Here is a 17,583-nt window from a genome sequence, read left to right on the forward strand (position 1 = left end):
CTATTGGGTTTCTGGGAACTGGGTGGGTGGAGTGTAGTGAGGTGGTTACCTTAAATGGCTTAAAACAGCCCGGGAAGAGGGCTGTGTCAGGGAAGGAAAAGCAGGGCTGAGTGGGGAAAGCAGCCTCAGATGGGGACCGTGGCCAAATCAGGCCCAAGGTGGCTAAATGAGGACCCAACTGGCCCTTATAAGAGGGCTGGGGCCACAAGCCAGAGATAGATTCTCTCTAGCTTTGAGGGGGAGGGACTTGGCTGCAGGGAGCTGAGAGATGGTACCTGGAATGGATCAAGGCTGGGGGAAGACCAAGGGAGCTGGGAACTCCAGCCTGGAAACCCCACAGGCTGTGGCCTAGTGGAAGGCCAATTAGGTACTGGGGCTGCAAGGGGTAGCCCAAAGGGGTAGGCAGAGACAGCATGTCCAACTGCGCGCTTGCCTCTGATAAGTGGCTTTTACGCTGCAGTCTGCCTCAGTGACTGGGGGCTAGATGGTGACTGGCAGTAGCCCATGACTGAGGCAAGGTGGGGATAGAGGGTTGGGGGTTTGCCTGGGTGGGGACACCCTGTGACTGTGGGCGCACTGCCAGGGGGCAGCACCCCAAAGACAAGAGGCACTGAGTCCTTGGAGGGACATGGGGGCCAGCAGGACACTGGCCTGCAGAGCGTGCTCTGGAGGCTGGGCAAGAGCTAATTCCCAATGACCAGCAGGAGGTGCCGCAGCTGTGAGTCCCCAACCTTTACAAGGGGACTCCAGGGAAGCAGCCTGGGAGTCTGGGCTCTAACCCAGAGCAGAGAAGACTGAAAGGTAGACCAGAAGGGGCTGGGAATGGAAGACATTTTTCATATACTTGGACTCTTTGTTATCCTGGAAAGGAGCTGAACTCTGAGACTGACCTAGCTAGACATCTGAGCCACATGACTCCCTGAAAGGGATGGCAACCCTTGGTGAGGGGAAATGGAGAAAGAGAATTCCTCCAGTGCCATCCTTGGCCATCCAGAGGTGCTATGGGGCATGTGACAATGATGTATATATGATACCTTTTTTTTAGTTAGCTGTACATGCTCCTACATCCTCTTACGTAGGATGCTAATACTGTTTGTGAGAGAATTTTGTACTAATTGGTGATGTCCAGTAGATGTCCCTGTTGCCCTGCTATACTTGTGTGTACAGACCTGATGGATCAGTCAGAAGTTTGTATTTTGAATAAACTCAGACTTTTCCCCTTCTTTGTATGTGATGGACAAGGGGCCCTCCATTATCTAATCTGTTCATAAATATTTTTCTTAATTAAAACCAGGATCAAACTCAGGTCAGATAGAAGCATCTTGTCTTTCAGTCCTATGCCTGGGATGTTCACTTTTTTTTTTTAAAGGGGGTGGAGGAGGGAGGTCCTCATTTAATAAATCTGGATAGATTCTCAACGTCCAAAACAAAATGAAGCTGTTACAACATACAGGCAGATAAGGGCAGAAATGTAACATGTTAAGGCAACAATGCCCCTCTCCACAATGCATTTAGCTTTGCTGCCTAGTGAAAATGTTTTGCATAAGTTTAAGATTATAGTAGTTGTCTCATAATGTGATTTTTTTTGTTTATTTCATTGCATTTTCCTTTAAAATTGACAGTGTTTGTGTTTTTGATGGTCCATGATTTTGTGCTGCACCAAACTTCTTGTTCTATCCCCAAAGGTCAGGAGACCTCTGTCTTGATCTGAGATCCATGGTTTTCTTGTGACTAAAATTTCCTGAGTGGATGCAGAAGGTCTTGAAGATACCAAAAAACCCAAAACAAATACCTGATCTTGACTATAACATGGCTTAAAAAAAGAACTAGATAAGTTCATGGAGGATAAGTCTGTCAATGGTTATTAACTGGGAGGGGATGGTGGCCCTAGCCTCTGTTTGCCAGAAGCTGGGAATGGGCAAGAGGGGATGGATCACCTGATGATTGCCTGTTCTGTTAATTCCCTCTGGGGCACCTGGCATTGGCCAATGTCGGAAGACAGGATATTGGGCTAGATTGCGGTGAGCAAACATTTTTGCCTGAGGGCCATATCTGGGAATAGAAATTGTATGGTGGGCCATGAATGCTCACCAGATACGGGTTGGGGTGTGGGAGTGGGTAAAGGCTGTGGTTGGGGGTGCGAGCTCCAGGATGGGGCCAGAAAAGAGGAGTTCAGGGTGTGGGAGGGGGCTCTGGCTGGGGTGGTGGAGTGTGGGGTGTGTGCGTGGGGAGGTGGGGGGTGTCACAGCTTTAGGGTGGGGCTGAGGATGAGGAATTTGGGGTGCAGGAGGGTGCTCTGGACTGGGATCAAGGGGTTCAGAGGGTGGGAGGGGGTTAGGGAATGGGAGGAGCCTCAGGGGTGCAGGTTCCAGGTGTCGCTTACCTCTGCTTTCGGGAATCACTTGAGGTATATACGTTCTCCAGCTCCTATGTGGAGGTGCGGCCAGGCAGCTCTGTACACTGCTATGTCTGCAGGTGCCACCCCTGCTGGTCCCATTGGCTGTGGTTCCCAGCCAATGGAGCTGCAGGGGCAGTGCTTGGAGTGGGGGCAGCATGCAGAGTGGAGCCCCCTGGCTGCCCCTAGGCATAGGAGCTGGAGGAGGGTCAGGCCACTGCTTCCAGGAGCTGTATGGAGCGGCCCCCACCCTTGCTCCCCAGCTGGAGCGTGGGAGCAGGGCAAGCCCCAGACGCCGCTCTCCAGCGGGAGCTCGAGAGCCAGATCAAAATAGCTGGTGGGACGGATTCAGCCCACATGCTGTAGTTTGCCCACTCCTGGGCTAGATGGACCTTTGGTCTGACTCAATATGGCTGTTTTTATGTTCATACCTTCTCCCTACACCCTCCCAAGAAAACAAACAAACAACCCCAAATCCCAGGGCTGACAAATAAGAAGGATGTGGCTGAATTACTTTGTTTCCTATTCATTTGTGAACGCAGGCCTTGAATGTTACCCCCCACCAGTGAACCAAGCAGTGATGGGTCAAAAGGGAGATATATAGTAGCAGGATTTTAATGTTTGTATTTTCTATAATTTAGAATGAAGGAAATTGTAGCATGTATTAAATCTATTGGTGTATGATTTGATGATATCCTGGCAGTCATCCTTTTTGAATAGCAGAAAGGAATGGCCTAATGGGCCATTTGGTAAAGATGCATCAGCCAGAATCTTTCTGAGCTGATTTCAAGGCAGTAACAGATGTTTTAAGGTCACTATTTTGTTGTAGGTTTAGCATTTTAAAATAAGTAAAAGAATGCCCTGATTGTTTTCTTGTGCATTGCAATTTGATGTTCCTGTTCAAAATGTTCCTTGTAAATTCTGTTGTGTGTAAACGAGGAATGTATATGTAAAGAGATAAGTGTGAAGGCCATCGCTGAGCCAGATGTATGAGGGAGGAGCTGGAGATAGATGCCCCTCTTGAAATGTCAGAGGAGGGCAGACTGATGACTCTAAAGATGTGACAGGCACATATCAATGGGGACAAGATATCTGTGATAAAGAATGAGAATGACAAGCTTGTTAAATTGTCCAATAACAATTGATTACAGCATGACAGTGCAAAACTCATTGGTCCCAATGAAGAAAAATCACTAAACAGGGTGCCTTGCCATAAAACTTTGGATTCATCCTACCAAGAATTCCCCAGAGCATCATGTCGTGACCGACGGAACCTGGCTCCTTCCTACTGGTGGTCAGCCTAGTGGGCCACTAGGTTGATCCAGACTCTGGACTGGTAATTATAACATCAACTGGTGGGACTGTGTGTGTGTGTGTGTGTATGATTAAATGCATTCCCCTCTTTAACGTTTGTATCCAAACTATTAAAATAAAGGAGATACATATACGTTGTCAGCATTCTCAGCAAAGGGGCTGGGACTGTATGGACCTCCAGGCTGTACGACTGTCACCCCTAGTGATAATTTCAGGCCTGACCCTTGACTGGTGTTACTCAGCAAAGTTCCACTGACCTCAAAGGAGCCATGCAGAATCTGACCCAGGATAGCTCCAGGTTGGGGACTGAGGCCACACAGGCAGGGCAGTGTTTGTGGAAGCTTACAGGGCCCATAGTACTCTAGGTCTGTATATAAAGGACATCAATCTGCCCCCACTGCCAAGCTGGCAGCTTTAAAATAGCAACTAAAACCAAAAAATGGTAAAGGTTACAGATTACAGTGAGTGGAGGTTTGAGTGGAAAGCCAGGGTTCTACAGTACTTAAGCAGCCAATTGAAATACAATACAGTCCCAGTGTCATAGGCTTTATTATTATTATTTTTTTACTGGTCTCCTTTTATATAAATGTTTCTCATCTTGTCTTATCTTGCCCTGCAGATCCATAACTGCGCTAAATGTATCATTTTCCTTTTCTGTATGTTGCAGTTCAATGCAAAATCTCTGCTTTGCTAGCTGAACTGTACATGTCACTCTTTTGCTGTGACACTGTCCTTTCCAATCCATCTTAGTTCCCTGGTGCACCCCTTAGCTAAGGCTGAAGAATGGTGTTTTCAATTGCACTATATTTCCTTTGGAATACGTCTGCCACCTCTTCTGATCCTTTCGTGGGAGCTCAGGGAACCTTTCTTTTCTCTCTTTCCTCAGAAAATTGACCTACCTTCTTTTCTATTACACTCCATTTCTTCCAGGCTCTTTTTTCTTTAGTTTACTATGATTTTGTCTCCCTACATCTTTCTTCCCGTTGATAGTCCTGGTACAGTTTCCATTGTACTTGGTTAAAAACAATAATAGTGCACATAGCGTCATTAGGAATTTTGGTCTTCTCTTTTCAGAGGCTGCTCTAAAGAGGAATACGCCCAAGGTATAGGATACGCTTATAGAAAAGTTGATGTGGGAATTAAAACAAGCAGGAAAGAAAGCTACCACTAGTGTATGACTCTTGTTCCTGGAATTTGTAGTAATGCCATGCACGGTAGGGGTGATAGGTGCTATTGTAATACAAAGAATAAATGAGAACACAAAGCAAGAACGCAGTGAATACAGTGCACACCTTTAGCCAGAGTCACAAAAGGGACTTAAACATTGCAATGCTGGGTGTAACTTAAATCCCGCCTCTCAAAGGAAGTTAAGTCTAATGTGTTCGACTTTGATTGCCTCTGCATCCCACAGGAGTGTCTCTGCCACTGGACTATACAGTTGCTCAGGTTCTAGCACCCTTAATACTGAATTATTTTATACAAAGTGGAAGAGCTTCATCAGCAGAGGATGAGAGCACTGTCCCCGGATTCCTGTTCAGTGCTGTAACAAGGGCGAGGCGAGTGTGGCACTTGCTGTGGGCACACAAAGCAGAGGGGCGCAGCTCTACTGCGATCAGTGGTGCTTTGGTGACAGCTCTGCTGCTGCCACTTCTTTGGTGGCAGTTCGGCGGCGGGTCCCTGAGTCCCTTTCGGAGGGAAGGACCTGCCGCCAAATTGCTGCTGCCACTTCATTTGTTCTTTGGCGGCAGTTCGGCAGCAGGTCCTTGTCTCTGAGAGGGATTTGGGGACCTGCTGCCAAACAGCCTGGAGCTGACCCTTGCCTCGGGTGCAAAAATTCCTTGTTATAGCTCTGTTCCTGCTAGTCCAGTGGTTGGGATACTTACAAGGAAAATAGACAACCTGGGTTCAAGTTCTTATGTGTGTCAAGCAGAGAGGGGAGATTTGAACCCAGGTCTCCTATTGTCATGAAGCAAAGGCTCTAGGTGCCATTAGCCCTACTCATGCCCTATGTGTACAGTTACTACTACTTGTATTGTATTGTCTCAGGGCCTCAACCTGCATAATTGAAATCAAGGGGAGGTATTTTGCCACTGACTTCAGGGAAGGGGGCTAGGATTGAGATCTTATAACTCTGTACTATGACTTCCTACTGTTAGTGCTCCTATGCTCAGGAAAATAGGACTCTGTACATTCTTTGTAAATAGCAAGTTTTCGTCAAAGATACTTATCTCCAGCATCAATTTATCCTCTTACAGATATTAACTGGTAGGGTCAAAAAGAGGTAACAATATTTTGTTAATAGTAGCAGCACTATGGGTGAGGTGTTTTCCAAACCCATAGGAAGATGCTTCTTAGTTTGAGGAGCTCAGAGGCTAAGCCTGGACAGAAATTAGGGATCAGCAATAGACCATTTAAGAACAACTCAGCTAAGTTTACTGTAAGCAGAAAGGCAGAAATGGGTTTTAAAAGGGACTTAAAGGTGGATGGAGTCGGGGCCTTGTGGATACGCCCAGTAGAAAGACTGTTCTTATGTTAAAGAACAATCTCAATGAAACTGTAGAATCTTTTGAGGGACAGGGAAGTGATGCAGTATATGATTCTATATCGGGTAAAATTTCCCTTTCCTCTGCTTGCACAGAGTCAGCACAAGTCCTGAGCATCAGTCAAGTCCAAACTAAGCTGTGTTTAGTGATGTATTGTCCTTGAGGTGACTCTCTGGATTTCACCCGCTGTGAAGAAGTGTTAGGGCAGGTCTATGCTAGCACTTAAGCCGATCTAACTTACATCACTCAGGGGTATGAAAAAGTTGCCCTCCTCGAACAATGCAAGTTTTACATTGTTCACACTGATGCTATGTTGGTGGGAGATGTTCTCCCACCAACATAGTTTTTGCTGCTCACTGAGGTGGACTAATTATGCCAGCAGGAGAGTGCCCTCCCATTGGCATAGCGTGTCTTCACCAGATGCACTACAGCAGCGCAGCTGCACCAATGCAGCTATGCCCCTGTAGCACTGCAGTGTTGACTTCCTACAAAATCAATTTGCCCTATTGACCAGTCATTCCTTCAGTCATTCACTATACTCTGAACTCCAAACATGGTGGTGTCTTGGCATGGAGGTTTAAGTCCCACCTCTTCAAGAAGTTCTTGCTCATAAGCAAGAGTGGAAGACGAGTTTATTTAAATAGAGAGTGTTCCCAAGTGTTTGCTGCAACCCACAGTCCTGGCATATGTTTGAGTCAATTAACATAAGGCCTTGGGAAAAAAAAAATCACACGAGCAGTTATTAAAGGAAGGTGTAATTATCGACTTCAGATTAATTGAAAATGTTTGCTCTAAAAGTAGCAATTGAGCTCCATTCTGATTAATTGCTTTCTCACATATTATGAATGTTGCAAAAAGTGCTGTTCTGTAGACTGTAGAGGGAGCGTGTCTAATGATTCCACTGAATTTTTATAAAATAAACCCATAATTGTGCAATGCAAAAATGTTCTGCAGTGCCATAATCAGATTAGCGACAAAGTTCCATGGGATTCCTTCATTCAAAAAATAAATAGAAGGATCTCCAGATGTTACACAGCCATCAAGCCTCACTGTAATGAGGGGGAGGGATAGCTCAGTGGTTTGAGCATTGGCCTGCTAAACCCGGAAGTGTGAGTTCAATCCTTGAGGGGACCACTTAGGGATCTGGGGCAAAATCAGTATGTGGTCCTGCTAGTGCAGGCAGGGGGCTGGACTCAATGACTTTGTCCCCTCCAGCTTTATGAGGTAGGTATATCTCCATATATTTAATTTCTTTTTGGAGGAGAGGGCTAGCTCAATGGTTTGAGCATTGGCTTGCTAAAACCAGCATTGTGAGTTCAGTCACTTGAGGGGGGCATTTAGGGAACTGGGGTAAAAATGTGTCTGGGGATTGGTCCTGCTTTGAGCAGGGGGTTGGACTAGCTAACCTCCTGAGGTCCCTTCCAACCCTGATATCCTATGATAAAACAGGAAGGCTTTTATTAGTAGAGCTGCTCAGAAAAAAATTGATGAAACACTTCTTTTGTCAGAAATTGCCCATTTGTCAACACTGAAATGTTTACAGAGTATGATTTTGATGCACTTCCATCGGATCCAACACAGGTTTTGGAAGTATGTGGAAATCTTGGATCTAGGAAGACTGCCTGCCCAGTGGGCTGCTGGGGAAATTAGGTTTCAGGGTCTGCGGCTCTGGGGCAGCTGATCAGGATGACAGCTCTGGGGTTGGGGATGCCAGGGCTTCTAGGGTCCACAGCCACCTGCCTCAGAGTGAGGGATTATAGGGCTTCTATACTTGATCAAAGGTAGTGCATGTACATCTACCTGAGCTGGAAATTAGAGCTTCAGTGTAGGTGCATTTGTGCCCTTGCTTAGTATGCACATGCTCAAGTTGCAGTTCGAACACATGCACTTAGGGTAGCTGGGTGTGCACTGAACCATACTGAAAGGCCAGTCCCGGTGGCAGGAACATTTACAATTTCTTTGGAAGATTTTATTATATTTAGTTTTTAACATTGTTTTAGCAACGTATGTGCTTTGAGTTCACATGGAATCAGTGTCTAATAATAGAGTATAATTCATTGATATCAGGAAGTAACTAAAAGATAAGTATCAATTCAAAGGCAAGCAAACAATCAACTTCTTCTTTTTCTCTTCTCACAGAGCAGGCTTGCTATAAGGAAGCACTGCACCATTCTAGTTTCTGAGATCTCAATGTATAAGGAAGTAACTGTTAATAATCAACACTCGCTGCAAGATCCAGAGAGAGCTGTGCTGCTGAAAAGCAGGTGTGCTTCATATAGTGTGTAACCCTATGGGCACTGATGAAACGAATAGAAGTTTTGCAGCCATGGATAATACAAGGACTCAAGACACTATTCCACAGGTAAAGGCAGAAATTGTTATTGCTTATGCAAAAGTTGTGTTAGTTGTGCATAATTGAAGAGACAGCCTTGCAAAAACTGAGAACAACTTTGTATTGTGTTGGCAGGGAATTTGCAGTAGGACTATTTAGCTTCAGTGATTAGTATGCGATCCCAACCTTCACTGCTTAATATGTAATATTAGAGACTGTGTGCACTAGGGGTAGTAAGTATGTCATCGCAGGAACTCTGCTTCATTAATCTTAAAAGAGCTTAATAAGCAACTTTCTATTGCTATAAATATAGCTGTTAAATGTAATGAACATTGTGCAAACAGAGAGAGATTCTCTACCAAATCATTTCTTTGGAGGATTCCTTGTTAATGTAGGGTATTTTCACTAAAGACCATATATAGAGAAAGTGGAACATATGAATTAAATTGGTTTCTGTTGAAAGCAGATAAGCTCCCTCAATATTCATACCTGGTGTAAGCGGCTGCAACTCCACCAAAGGCAATGAGGTTTCACCACTGACACCAGGTTTGAATGATCCCATAGTGCCTGCCAGATATATATTTTTGTAGCGTAACACTGGGTTCCGCAAGTGATATTATAGTTACAAGAACTTGCATGCTGAATTGGATTGATCCAGGCCATAAATGGCCGATAGAGAATTCCCCTTGTGGAGAGGGACAGTGATGGTGTATCCTTACGGGGGTTTCCTGGTTTAAAGAGCATGCTGGGGGAGGGGAGTATCAGTAGCAGTTAGCGTGGAATGGAGCTAAACCAGCCCTCTACTGGCATAAGTTAGAGGAAGTAATCCCTAGGCCAGGGGTGGGCAAACTTTTTGGGCCGAGGGCCACATCTGGGTGGGGAAATTGTATGCAGGGCTGGGGCACGGGGTTGGGGTGTGGGACGGGGTGAGGTGTTCAGGAAGGTGCTCAGAGCAAGGGATTGGGGCAGAGGAGGGGTGCCAGGTGTATGAGGGGGCTCAGGGCAGGGGGTTGGGGTGCACAGGGGTGCAGGGTGAAGCAGGGAGTTCAGGGTGGGGGGTTCGGGTGCAGGGTATACGAGGGGGCTTAGGGCAGGGAGTTGGGGTGCAGGAGGTGTGCGAGGTGCAGGTAAGGGGCTTAGGGCAGGGAATTGGGGAGACGGGTGCAGGAGGGGTTCAGGCTCCGACCTGACACTGCTTGGGATGGCAGTGGCGCACACTGGGGCCAGGGCAGGCTCCCTGCATGCCTGCCCTGTCCCCAGCCGTGCGCCGCTCCAGGAGCGCTGCGGCCCCTGGAGGAGTCGGGGTGGAGAGCTCCACGTGCTCTGCCCTTGCTGCACCTCCACATACCTCCCCTGAAGCTCCCATTGCCCATGGATCCCTGTTCCTGGCAAATGGGAGCTGCAGGGGGCAGTGCCTGGAGGCAAGGGCAATGCACAGAGTCCTCTGCCCCCACACCCAGGGGTCATAGGAACATGCTGAGTTGGGGTCAGCACAGAATCAGAAATCTGTAAACAGCTCCCTGATGGCCCTGAATCCCTCCCCAGCCCCCTTGCACCAAGCAGAGCTTTGAAGCTAGGGACAATTGAATCCTATTTGTGAGTCTAGTTTAACTTTCACTAGGAAACTTGAGAAGTTCCTTGGACAGGTTTACTAAAAACCAAACTGCATTAGGCAGAATGGAGTGAAGACTCCCTCTGTTGCTCATTTGGCCCATGGGAGAGAACAAGAGGCAGATGACTAAATTCTGCCCTCAGTGACACTCACACAATATCATCAGAGTCACTGAGGACAGAGTCTGGTCCTCAAAGCTTTTGCAGAGGGACGTGTATTTGGTCAGCCAAAGGCTGAGCTATTCAGCTTTTGCAGCTGTTGCACAGCGAGGCCTGATCTGCAATAGAACAGCTTAACTATGTTTGTCAGGGGTGTGAAAAATCCATACTCTTGAGTGGTGTAGCTGCGTCCCCCCGTGTGGACAGCTCTAGCTTCATGGAAGAATTCTTCCGTCAACCTAGCTACTGCCTACCCAGGAGGTGGCCTACTTACACTGATCAACGTACCCCCCGTCGATGTAGGTAGCGGCTGCACAGAAGCGCTACTGCAGCAGAGCTGTGCCACTGCAGTGTTTTAAGTGTAGATGAGCCCTAAGAAATAACACCTCGTCTTTGGTTATATTGCATGTCCCATCTTGCACCGCTTAGTGTAACAATGCGCTGAAGCTTCGGGCCTCATCTAGAAAAGCTTTGATAATGATGTCAAGAAGGTGCAGATTGAATCTTAGCAACGTTCTCTCTCCTCACTGTCTACCGTCTGTGTGGTGTTGCTCAGCGCTGTATATCTATGCAGCATTATAGAGCAAGTGGGCACCAGCCTGCCAGCCCGGATCAATAGATCCGGGCTAGCAGGGCTCATTACTCACACTAAAGATAGCTGAGTTTAGAGCACTTTGAAGTTGCAGCTAGGGCTGGAGTTTGGGCTCCGAAGTCCAAGGAGAGGGTCCATGCTCCTGCCTGAGCGGCAACTTCAAAGAGCTGTCAGTATAACTGTTTTTTAGAGCACTTGCCTGAGCCCTGTGAACCTGAATACATAGGTGCTGGAACTAGGGATGCTGAGGGTGCTGCAACATTCCCTGGCTTGAAGTGGTTTTCATTATATGCAGGGTTTACAGTTTTGTTAAATGGCTCTCAGCACCCTCAGTGACCCACTATAAAAATTATTCCAGGTCCCCTGCCTGAATCTGGATGGAGAGGTTGCTCTGGTGCTGTGCAGGCATTCCCGCTGAGGTCAGAGTAGTATCCTGCAAATCATTAACAACATTTCTTGCAGCATCTAATATGGGAAGAGTGGAGCGGGAGCAGGGGGGCAGAGAGTTGATATGCAAATATCCTGATGCTTAATACAGCTCAGGGTTTGCATGCACACATAGCTATGCAAGTGCATAAATCCCACTTATGCACTGAGGTATGTGAATGCATAAAACAAGCCTGCAAGAATGCACAAGCCTTTTTTGTACATCTGTTTGAAAATTTAGCCCTAAATCTCCCTTAAGGCCTCTTATGTAAGTGTTAACTCTACCTGTCTTGTGGGAGCTGATAGGATCACATTGCTAGGTGGTATGGTTGTAGGTCAAATATTCCCCTACTTCCTTCACACCCTCTTTTGCTTTAATTTACCACTTTAAAGTACCATTTGCCCAAGGCTTTCCCACACAATTTTTGTTAGATCTTTAGTTAAAGGCCATTTCTCTTACATGATTGTTGGGTGTGTGTGGGTTTTTTGCTGGTCCTTTGCAACATTGCTTAAGGCGGGTTTTTAATGTATACTTATCAAGGGATCAATTTCATTTAAATAAGGCCAAATGAATCTAATTTTATAACATGCATATTCATGCACATGTACCTGGTCTCTGGAGTAGTTCTGGTAGCTTGAAAGATGGACTATTTTCATTAGAATCCCATTCAGCATTCTGTTGTCATCCTGCTCAGGTGGGACCTCTAATGACCTACTATATGACCAGAGATGGTGATGCAGCACCGCCAACTCCTTACAGTTAACTGCTACTGAATGTCAAACATAGCACAGGGTAGAACAATTTTTCTGCTCCCACTGGTGTTGTTCAGATTCATTACTGTTTGCATGGCACTTTGAGATTGTTGGATGAAAGTTGCCATTTCACTGTGAAATGTTTTGGGTTTCCATCTGCATTTAAACACCAAGCCACCTGCAGACATGATAACAAATCTACTTGCAAATGGTTTGTCATATGGCCCACCCTCAACCTCCTTTCTTCATCTTAAAAGATAGTGATGTTGGATTCCTTGAGCATGATTAAAAGAAAAATAATTGTGAGTGTTGCATTTCCATGCATCTGCTATCCAACATGAAGGATAAGGTAGTGAAGAAAGCCTCTGGGCAAGCTAGAGATGAAAGTACAGATTAATATTTGCTGGAATTCTTGAAGCCTCCTGTCACTTTGGAGCCTTCTCGAGAGATTTGTTGTTAATGGATTGTGTTTTGTCCACAGCACTGTACAAGATCCTGAAATTTGGATCCTAATGAGCATAGCATGGGTGTCTTAGAAGGGAAATAGAGGTGGTCTAAAACTAGGAAAGGGCCATATCAAATAGCAAGAAACTAGATAACCCTAGTGAAATGATGCTGAGAAAGCTCATACTACTGAACTGTATGGCTATTTCTAGTTTACTTGCAGGAAGCAGTAAAAGCATAACTAATATACATAATTTGTGATAATGTGATTGAAATGCAAAAGCAGAATAGCAAAGAGAAAAATCCCTTCTCCTTTTCTGAAATAATAAATGAGAAACATTTTATTTAAGACAATTATCAATTAATAAACCAATGTGTCATTCAGAATGATCGGGTTGGACAGAAATTCTTTCCCATCTTTCTTCTCACCCATAGTTTGGTGCATGGACAGGGAATATTGGTAAAATAATAGAAGATATTAGAAGAGGGACCACCCCATGACTGGAATTATATTGACTCTGAATAATCAGTGACATACCTTTGTCAAAACACTTGACTCAGAGTAAAAGGAAAGAGAGAGCACTGTGCAGGCATGTTGTGGACTTACAATCTAGTCTTATGCCTTATCTTGACTAGGATTTAAAGGTACCATATATGCTCATTCATAAGTTAAATTTTGTTAGTAAAAAAGGGAAGCACCAGAGAAGGGTGTCGGCTTATGAATGGGTCTAGAGAGGGAGATCCCCAGTCCCTCCCCCCAACAGAGGGGGCAAGGAGAGGCAGCACAGCCAGCAGAGCCAGAAGGAAAGAGGTGGGGCCAGAGTTTCTCCACTTCTGGCCACACCGCTCTCCCCGCTGCCTCCGAAGCAGCTGCAGCTCTGGGGCTGGAAGGCTGCAGCCATGCTGCTTGGCCCCACCCCCCAGAGCAGGCTGTGGCCATGCCGCCTTGCCTGCCAGAGCAGCTCCAGCTGGGCCAGCGACATCCTCCCTGGCCCACCACAGGTAAGGTGGGATGGGATGGGGAGAGTATGGGGGTCCTGGGCTAGGGGTGGGGGTGGGAGGGGTTATACGAGGAGGGGTCATGTGGGGGAGGTCCCGTGTTAGGCATGGAGTCGTGTGGGTGGTGGTCACAGGGGTTACTCCCCTGACCCCCAGCTTCTTCCCTCCCCTGAAATTTCCAAGTTGCTGTCTCAGCCTGTCAGGATACGCCACTGGCAGGCTGGGACATTTTGTTGACTTAGGTTTACCTCTGTGCCTGCAGATGCTCAAGGTAAACAAACTGTCTCAGCTCACCAGCGGCCTATCCTGATGGGCTGGGAGACAAAGTTTGCCAACCCCTGAATTATGGGGTCGGCTTATGAATGGGTCATAAAAATTTGCCATTTTTACTTATCCATCTTGAGCGGGGGGTCAGCTTATAAATGGACTGGCTTATGATCGAGTACATACATAGAACAAATGGGTAGCATATTCTAACAGGCTGTAAAACTCATGAAGACAAGGGAGTATTGACTTTAGAATATGCTAAACTGATTGAGTTAAAGCCTAGACTTCAATTGACCAGCTTAACACACATGAAAGTCTCCATTGTCTTTTATATGTTAGACTATGGGATCATGTTAGTTAGAATGTGTTAACTAATATGTTCCAATAACACACTCTTAAATTCCAGTTAAGAAAAACCCCTGGTATGGTTTGACCGGCATTTCAGAGATCTGGCACTGGCAACCAGATTCTTCTCTGATGTATATCCTTGCTTTTACAAGATATGATAGAATGAGATGTGATCGCATACAAATTTACAAACAGAAATACTCATACTTTTCTCCAGAATAATTAGATGTCACTGCATAATAGCCTGGTAATCATTGTTTCATCACAGAACTAAGTGGACTATCATGTTCATAAGCAAATATGATAATCTTTATAGTTCTTATCACTGTGGATTATTTTAATTACTGTAATTAAAAGAAACAGGGCATTATTACTTTAGTAGTGAACTGATGTAGTGAAATATCAGCCACTTTCTATAATATTTTTTTTCAGTCCATTAAGTAGTAAAAATTGAAAGTTGCACCTGGGATCTATGCAACTCTATAGAGAAAATTAACAGTAAGTTTGTAAGGAGGTATGTGCTGTTTTGAAATCATAGGTCTGGTCTACACTAATGAGGTAAGTTGATCTAAGTTATGCTAGTTAGGTTATGTAAAATATGTAACTTAAGTCAACGTAGCTTAGATCGACTTACAGAGGTGTCTACACCGCGCTGTGTGGATGGGAAACACTCTCCTGTCAATATAGCTTCTGTCTTTCGGGCAGGTGGAGTACTGAAGTTAGGGTCTGTGAAACCAGCATATTTCTTATGCTGAGCTCCTTTGCTGCAAAAGGGCTTCTTTCTCTGGGTCTTGCACTTGATCATAACAGTAATGCTGGGGTTGCGTAATAATCAACCGAGCACTGTCAGTTGTAAGGGAGTAGGATATGCTCCCTTGCAACAAGGGATTTTTTAAAGAACATCCTTCTTTCTGGGCCTTGAGAGCTTGCTGCAGTCAAAGACTATGTTATCTTTGTTTATCTGATTATCTGCCAGGCAGTTTTCCTAGAAGCTCCTCATTGGAAAAAGTAATGAGACTGTCCCACATGTTCAGATTTTGGTCTTAATATGCAAAATAAATATGCAAAAGCTATAGCAAGTAAATTGTGGTATGTGTGTGTGTATGTATAACATGCACATGTGCAAATAATATGACAAGCAAAGGTAACAAAAGGTGCAGGCACAGAGCAAAATCAGTGAGGGATCTATCATCCTAAGGCTTCCACTGGGCTTTCCCAGTGCAGATTTATAAGGGTCTGTGTATACCAGGAAAGTGACCCAGTGGTGACAAAAGGAATCCAGGTTGTTACCTCCTGGCCCTTGTTGAATTGTTGTTTCAGCAGTAGAAGTCCACTGTGTGTTTTGGGAGTTGAAAATGGTTTGGTCCTGTTTATCTAAGCGGACAATTGTAATCAACCCTAGATGATGTTAGGGCAAAGGGGCCCTTTTCCTAGTATAAGGGCTACTTTAGGGTCTGACCCTGCAAATGCTTATGCAGTTACTTAATGTGACTAGTCACATGCATAAAGTTCACTTGATTGGGGCTGCTTGCAAAAGTAAAGCTGTTCACATGCTTAAGAGTTTGCATGACTGGGGCTTTAGGCTTTAGGCTATAAGCTTCTCAGAGTAGAGACTGTGGGCTGGATTTACAATGGAATCAATGTGCCTAAAGATGCATATGCATTTACTAAAGTGGCTATCTCCCATTGATCACACTAAGCACCTATTTTCATCTTAAGGTGCCTGAATACCTTTGAAAATCTGGCCCTGTGTATTGTTGTCTTTTAAGTACCATGCAAATTTATGCCACAAAAGGAAAAAATAATAATATACCCTTGGCCCTCTTCTTGCTCCTATTGAGGCCAATGGCAAAGCTTCCAGGGACTCCAGTGGGAATGGAATATACCGTGATTAATATCATCTATAAATAAATGTTGACAGATATTATTCAGCCAGTTGCAGAGCTGGTCAAATAATGCAAATATTATTAGGCAATTTATCTGAGGAACAGAAGCATTTGACCAGCTCCTCAAATGTTTACAGAAGACAGTGGTGCCAGTGAGGAATGTCACATCAATCATCTGTACTGATATTCATTGTAAATTAAGCTAGCTCAGAAATGGATGGGTTTCAAATATCTCCTACTCATAAAAGCCAGAAATGGATGTGTAGGGGCAAATGGTTGGATGTTCTGCACCAGGTTGAGACCCGGAGTAAGTGAATGCTACTTAACTGGTAACTATGGAATTAAGTATCAGAGGGGTAGCTGTGTTAGCCTGGATCTGTAAAAGCAGCAAAGAATCCTGTGGCACCTTATAGACTAACAGACGTTTTGGAGCATGAGCTTTCGTGGCTGACTACCCACTTCGTCAGATGCAATTCGTCAGAATGCAACAATGGAATTGAATCCCTATGCACCAGCTCTGAATTTGTCCATATGTCCATGAATTCACTTAAATACCATCTCTGATTCCCCGGCAGAATGGAGTGCAACATATTATGGTGAGGTCTGGAAATGCCTAGGCTTCTTTGCCACAAACTAAGCCAGCTCCCTTAAAAAACATACTGAAACAAGCTATTCTTTTTTGTTAAAGGCATAGGCTGGAACATAGAAGCTGCTACGATAAATTTCATCACAGGTCAATAACTGCACTACATCTTGGCATTTATTTTTAAGTTTGCCCACTAAACTTGTTTTGCAGAAGGCCCTGTAGCTGGAAGGCACTGAGTCAACAGGAAATGCCCTAAGGCTTTACCTCAAAGTCACTTTATCCTGCTTTGCCAGATAAGAGCAGACCCTTTTATTGTTTCTTTAAGATTCAGTTTTGAAGCACTAGACCTTAAAACGAATGAAAGTGCAACCAGATGCTGGATATAAAGAATCAGGCTGATGTGCTCAAATAATTTTCCTTCCTGTATATATTTATTTTTCCAAGATTGGGATTTTCTTTTCTCTTGTAATGGCAAATTCTGAGAATCCAAGAAATAATGCAGATTTAAGGCTCTGCTTTAATTTCTTATTAGAAATGTTACCTATCTTGCTATTCCCTCTCCTTTTACCAAGTGGTGGCAGCATCCCTGGCTGCTGTACAGATGCAATTGCAGGACGTCCTCCTTAAGTATTAGTACCTCTTACAGAAGTTGGTCCAGTAAAAGATATTAGCTCACCACCTTGTCTCAGGCAGCACTGATACTCAATCCAACTTCCACTCAGAAATTCATGGGATGTGAACAGGGGCGCTGGAACAATTTGTATAGTGGGAGTGCCGAGAGCCATTGAACCCAACTGTAAACCCTGTATATGATGGAGGTGTGGCAGCACCCCCAGCAGATCTAGTTCCAGTACCTGTTTGTGTAAGGGACAATATGGAGGGGAATCATTCCTAAAGCATTGATTCTGTTGAGCACCAGAAAGAGAGG

The 17,583-nt window shown here is 45.0% G+C and overlaps 1 protein-coding gene across 2 annotated transcripts in view; it reads left to right on the forward strand.

Moving 5' to 3' along the window:
- The first annotated feature begins 8,397 nt into the window (after positions 1 to 8,397).
- Positions 8,398 to 17,583, forward strand: part of LOC115635286 (formin-I-like) — a 57,402-nt gene continuing 48,216 nt past the window's right edge. For both annotated transcript variants that reach the window (XM_030533743.1, XM_030533744.1), the window contains exon 1: positions 8,398 to 8,614. In XM_030533743.1, the coding sequence (XP_030389603.1) occupies positions 8,543 to 8,614 (72 nt within the window). In that variant the 5' untranslated portion in view covers positions 8,398 to 8,542. The remainder of the gene's footprint in view (positions 8,615 to 17,583) is intronic.

Source organism: Gopherus evgoodei, chromosome 14, assembly GCF_007399415.2.
Source record: "Gopherus evgoodei ecotype Sinaloan lineage chromosome 14, rGopEvg1_v1.p, whole genome shotgun sequence".
Lineage (NCBI taxonomy): Eukaryota > Metazoa > Chordata > Testudines > Testudinidae > Gopherus > Gopherus evgoodei.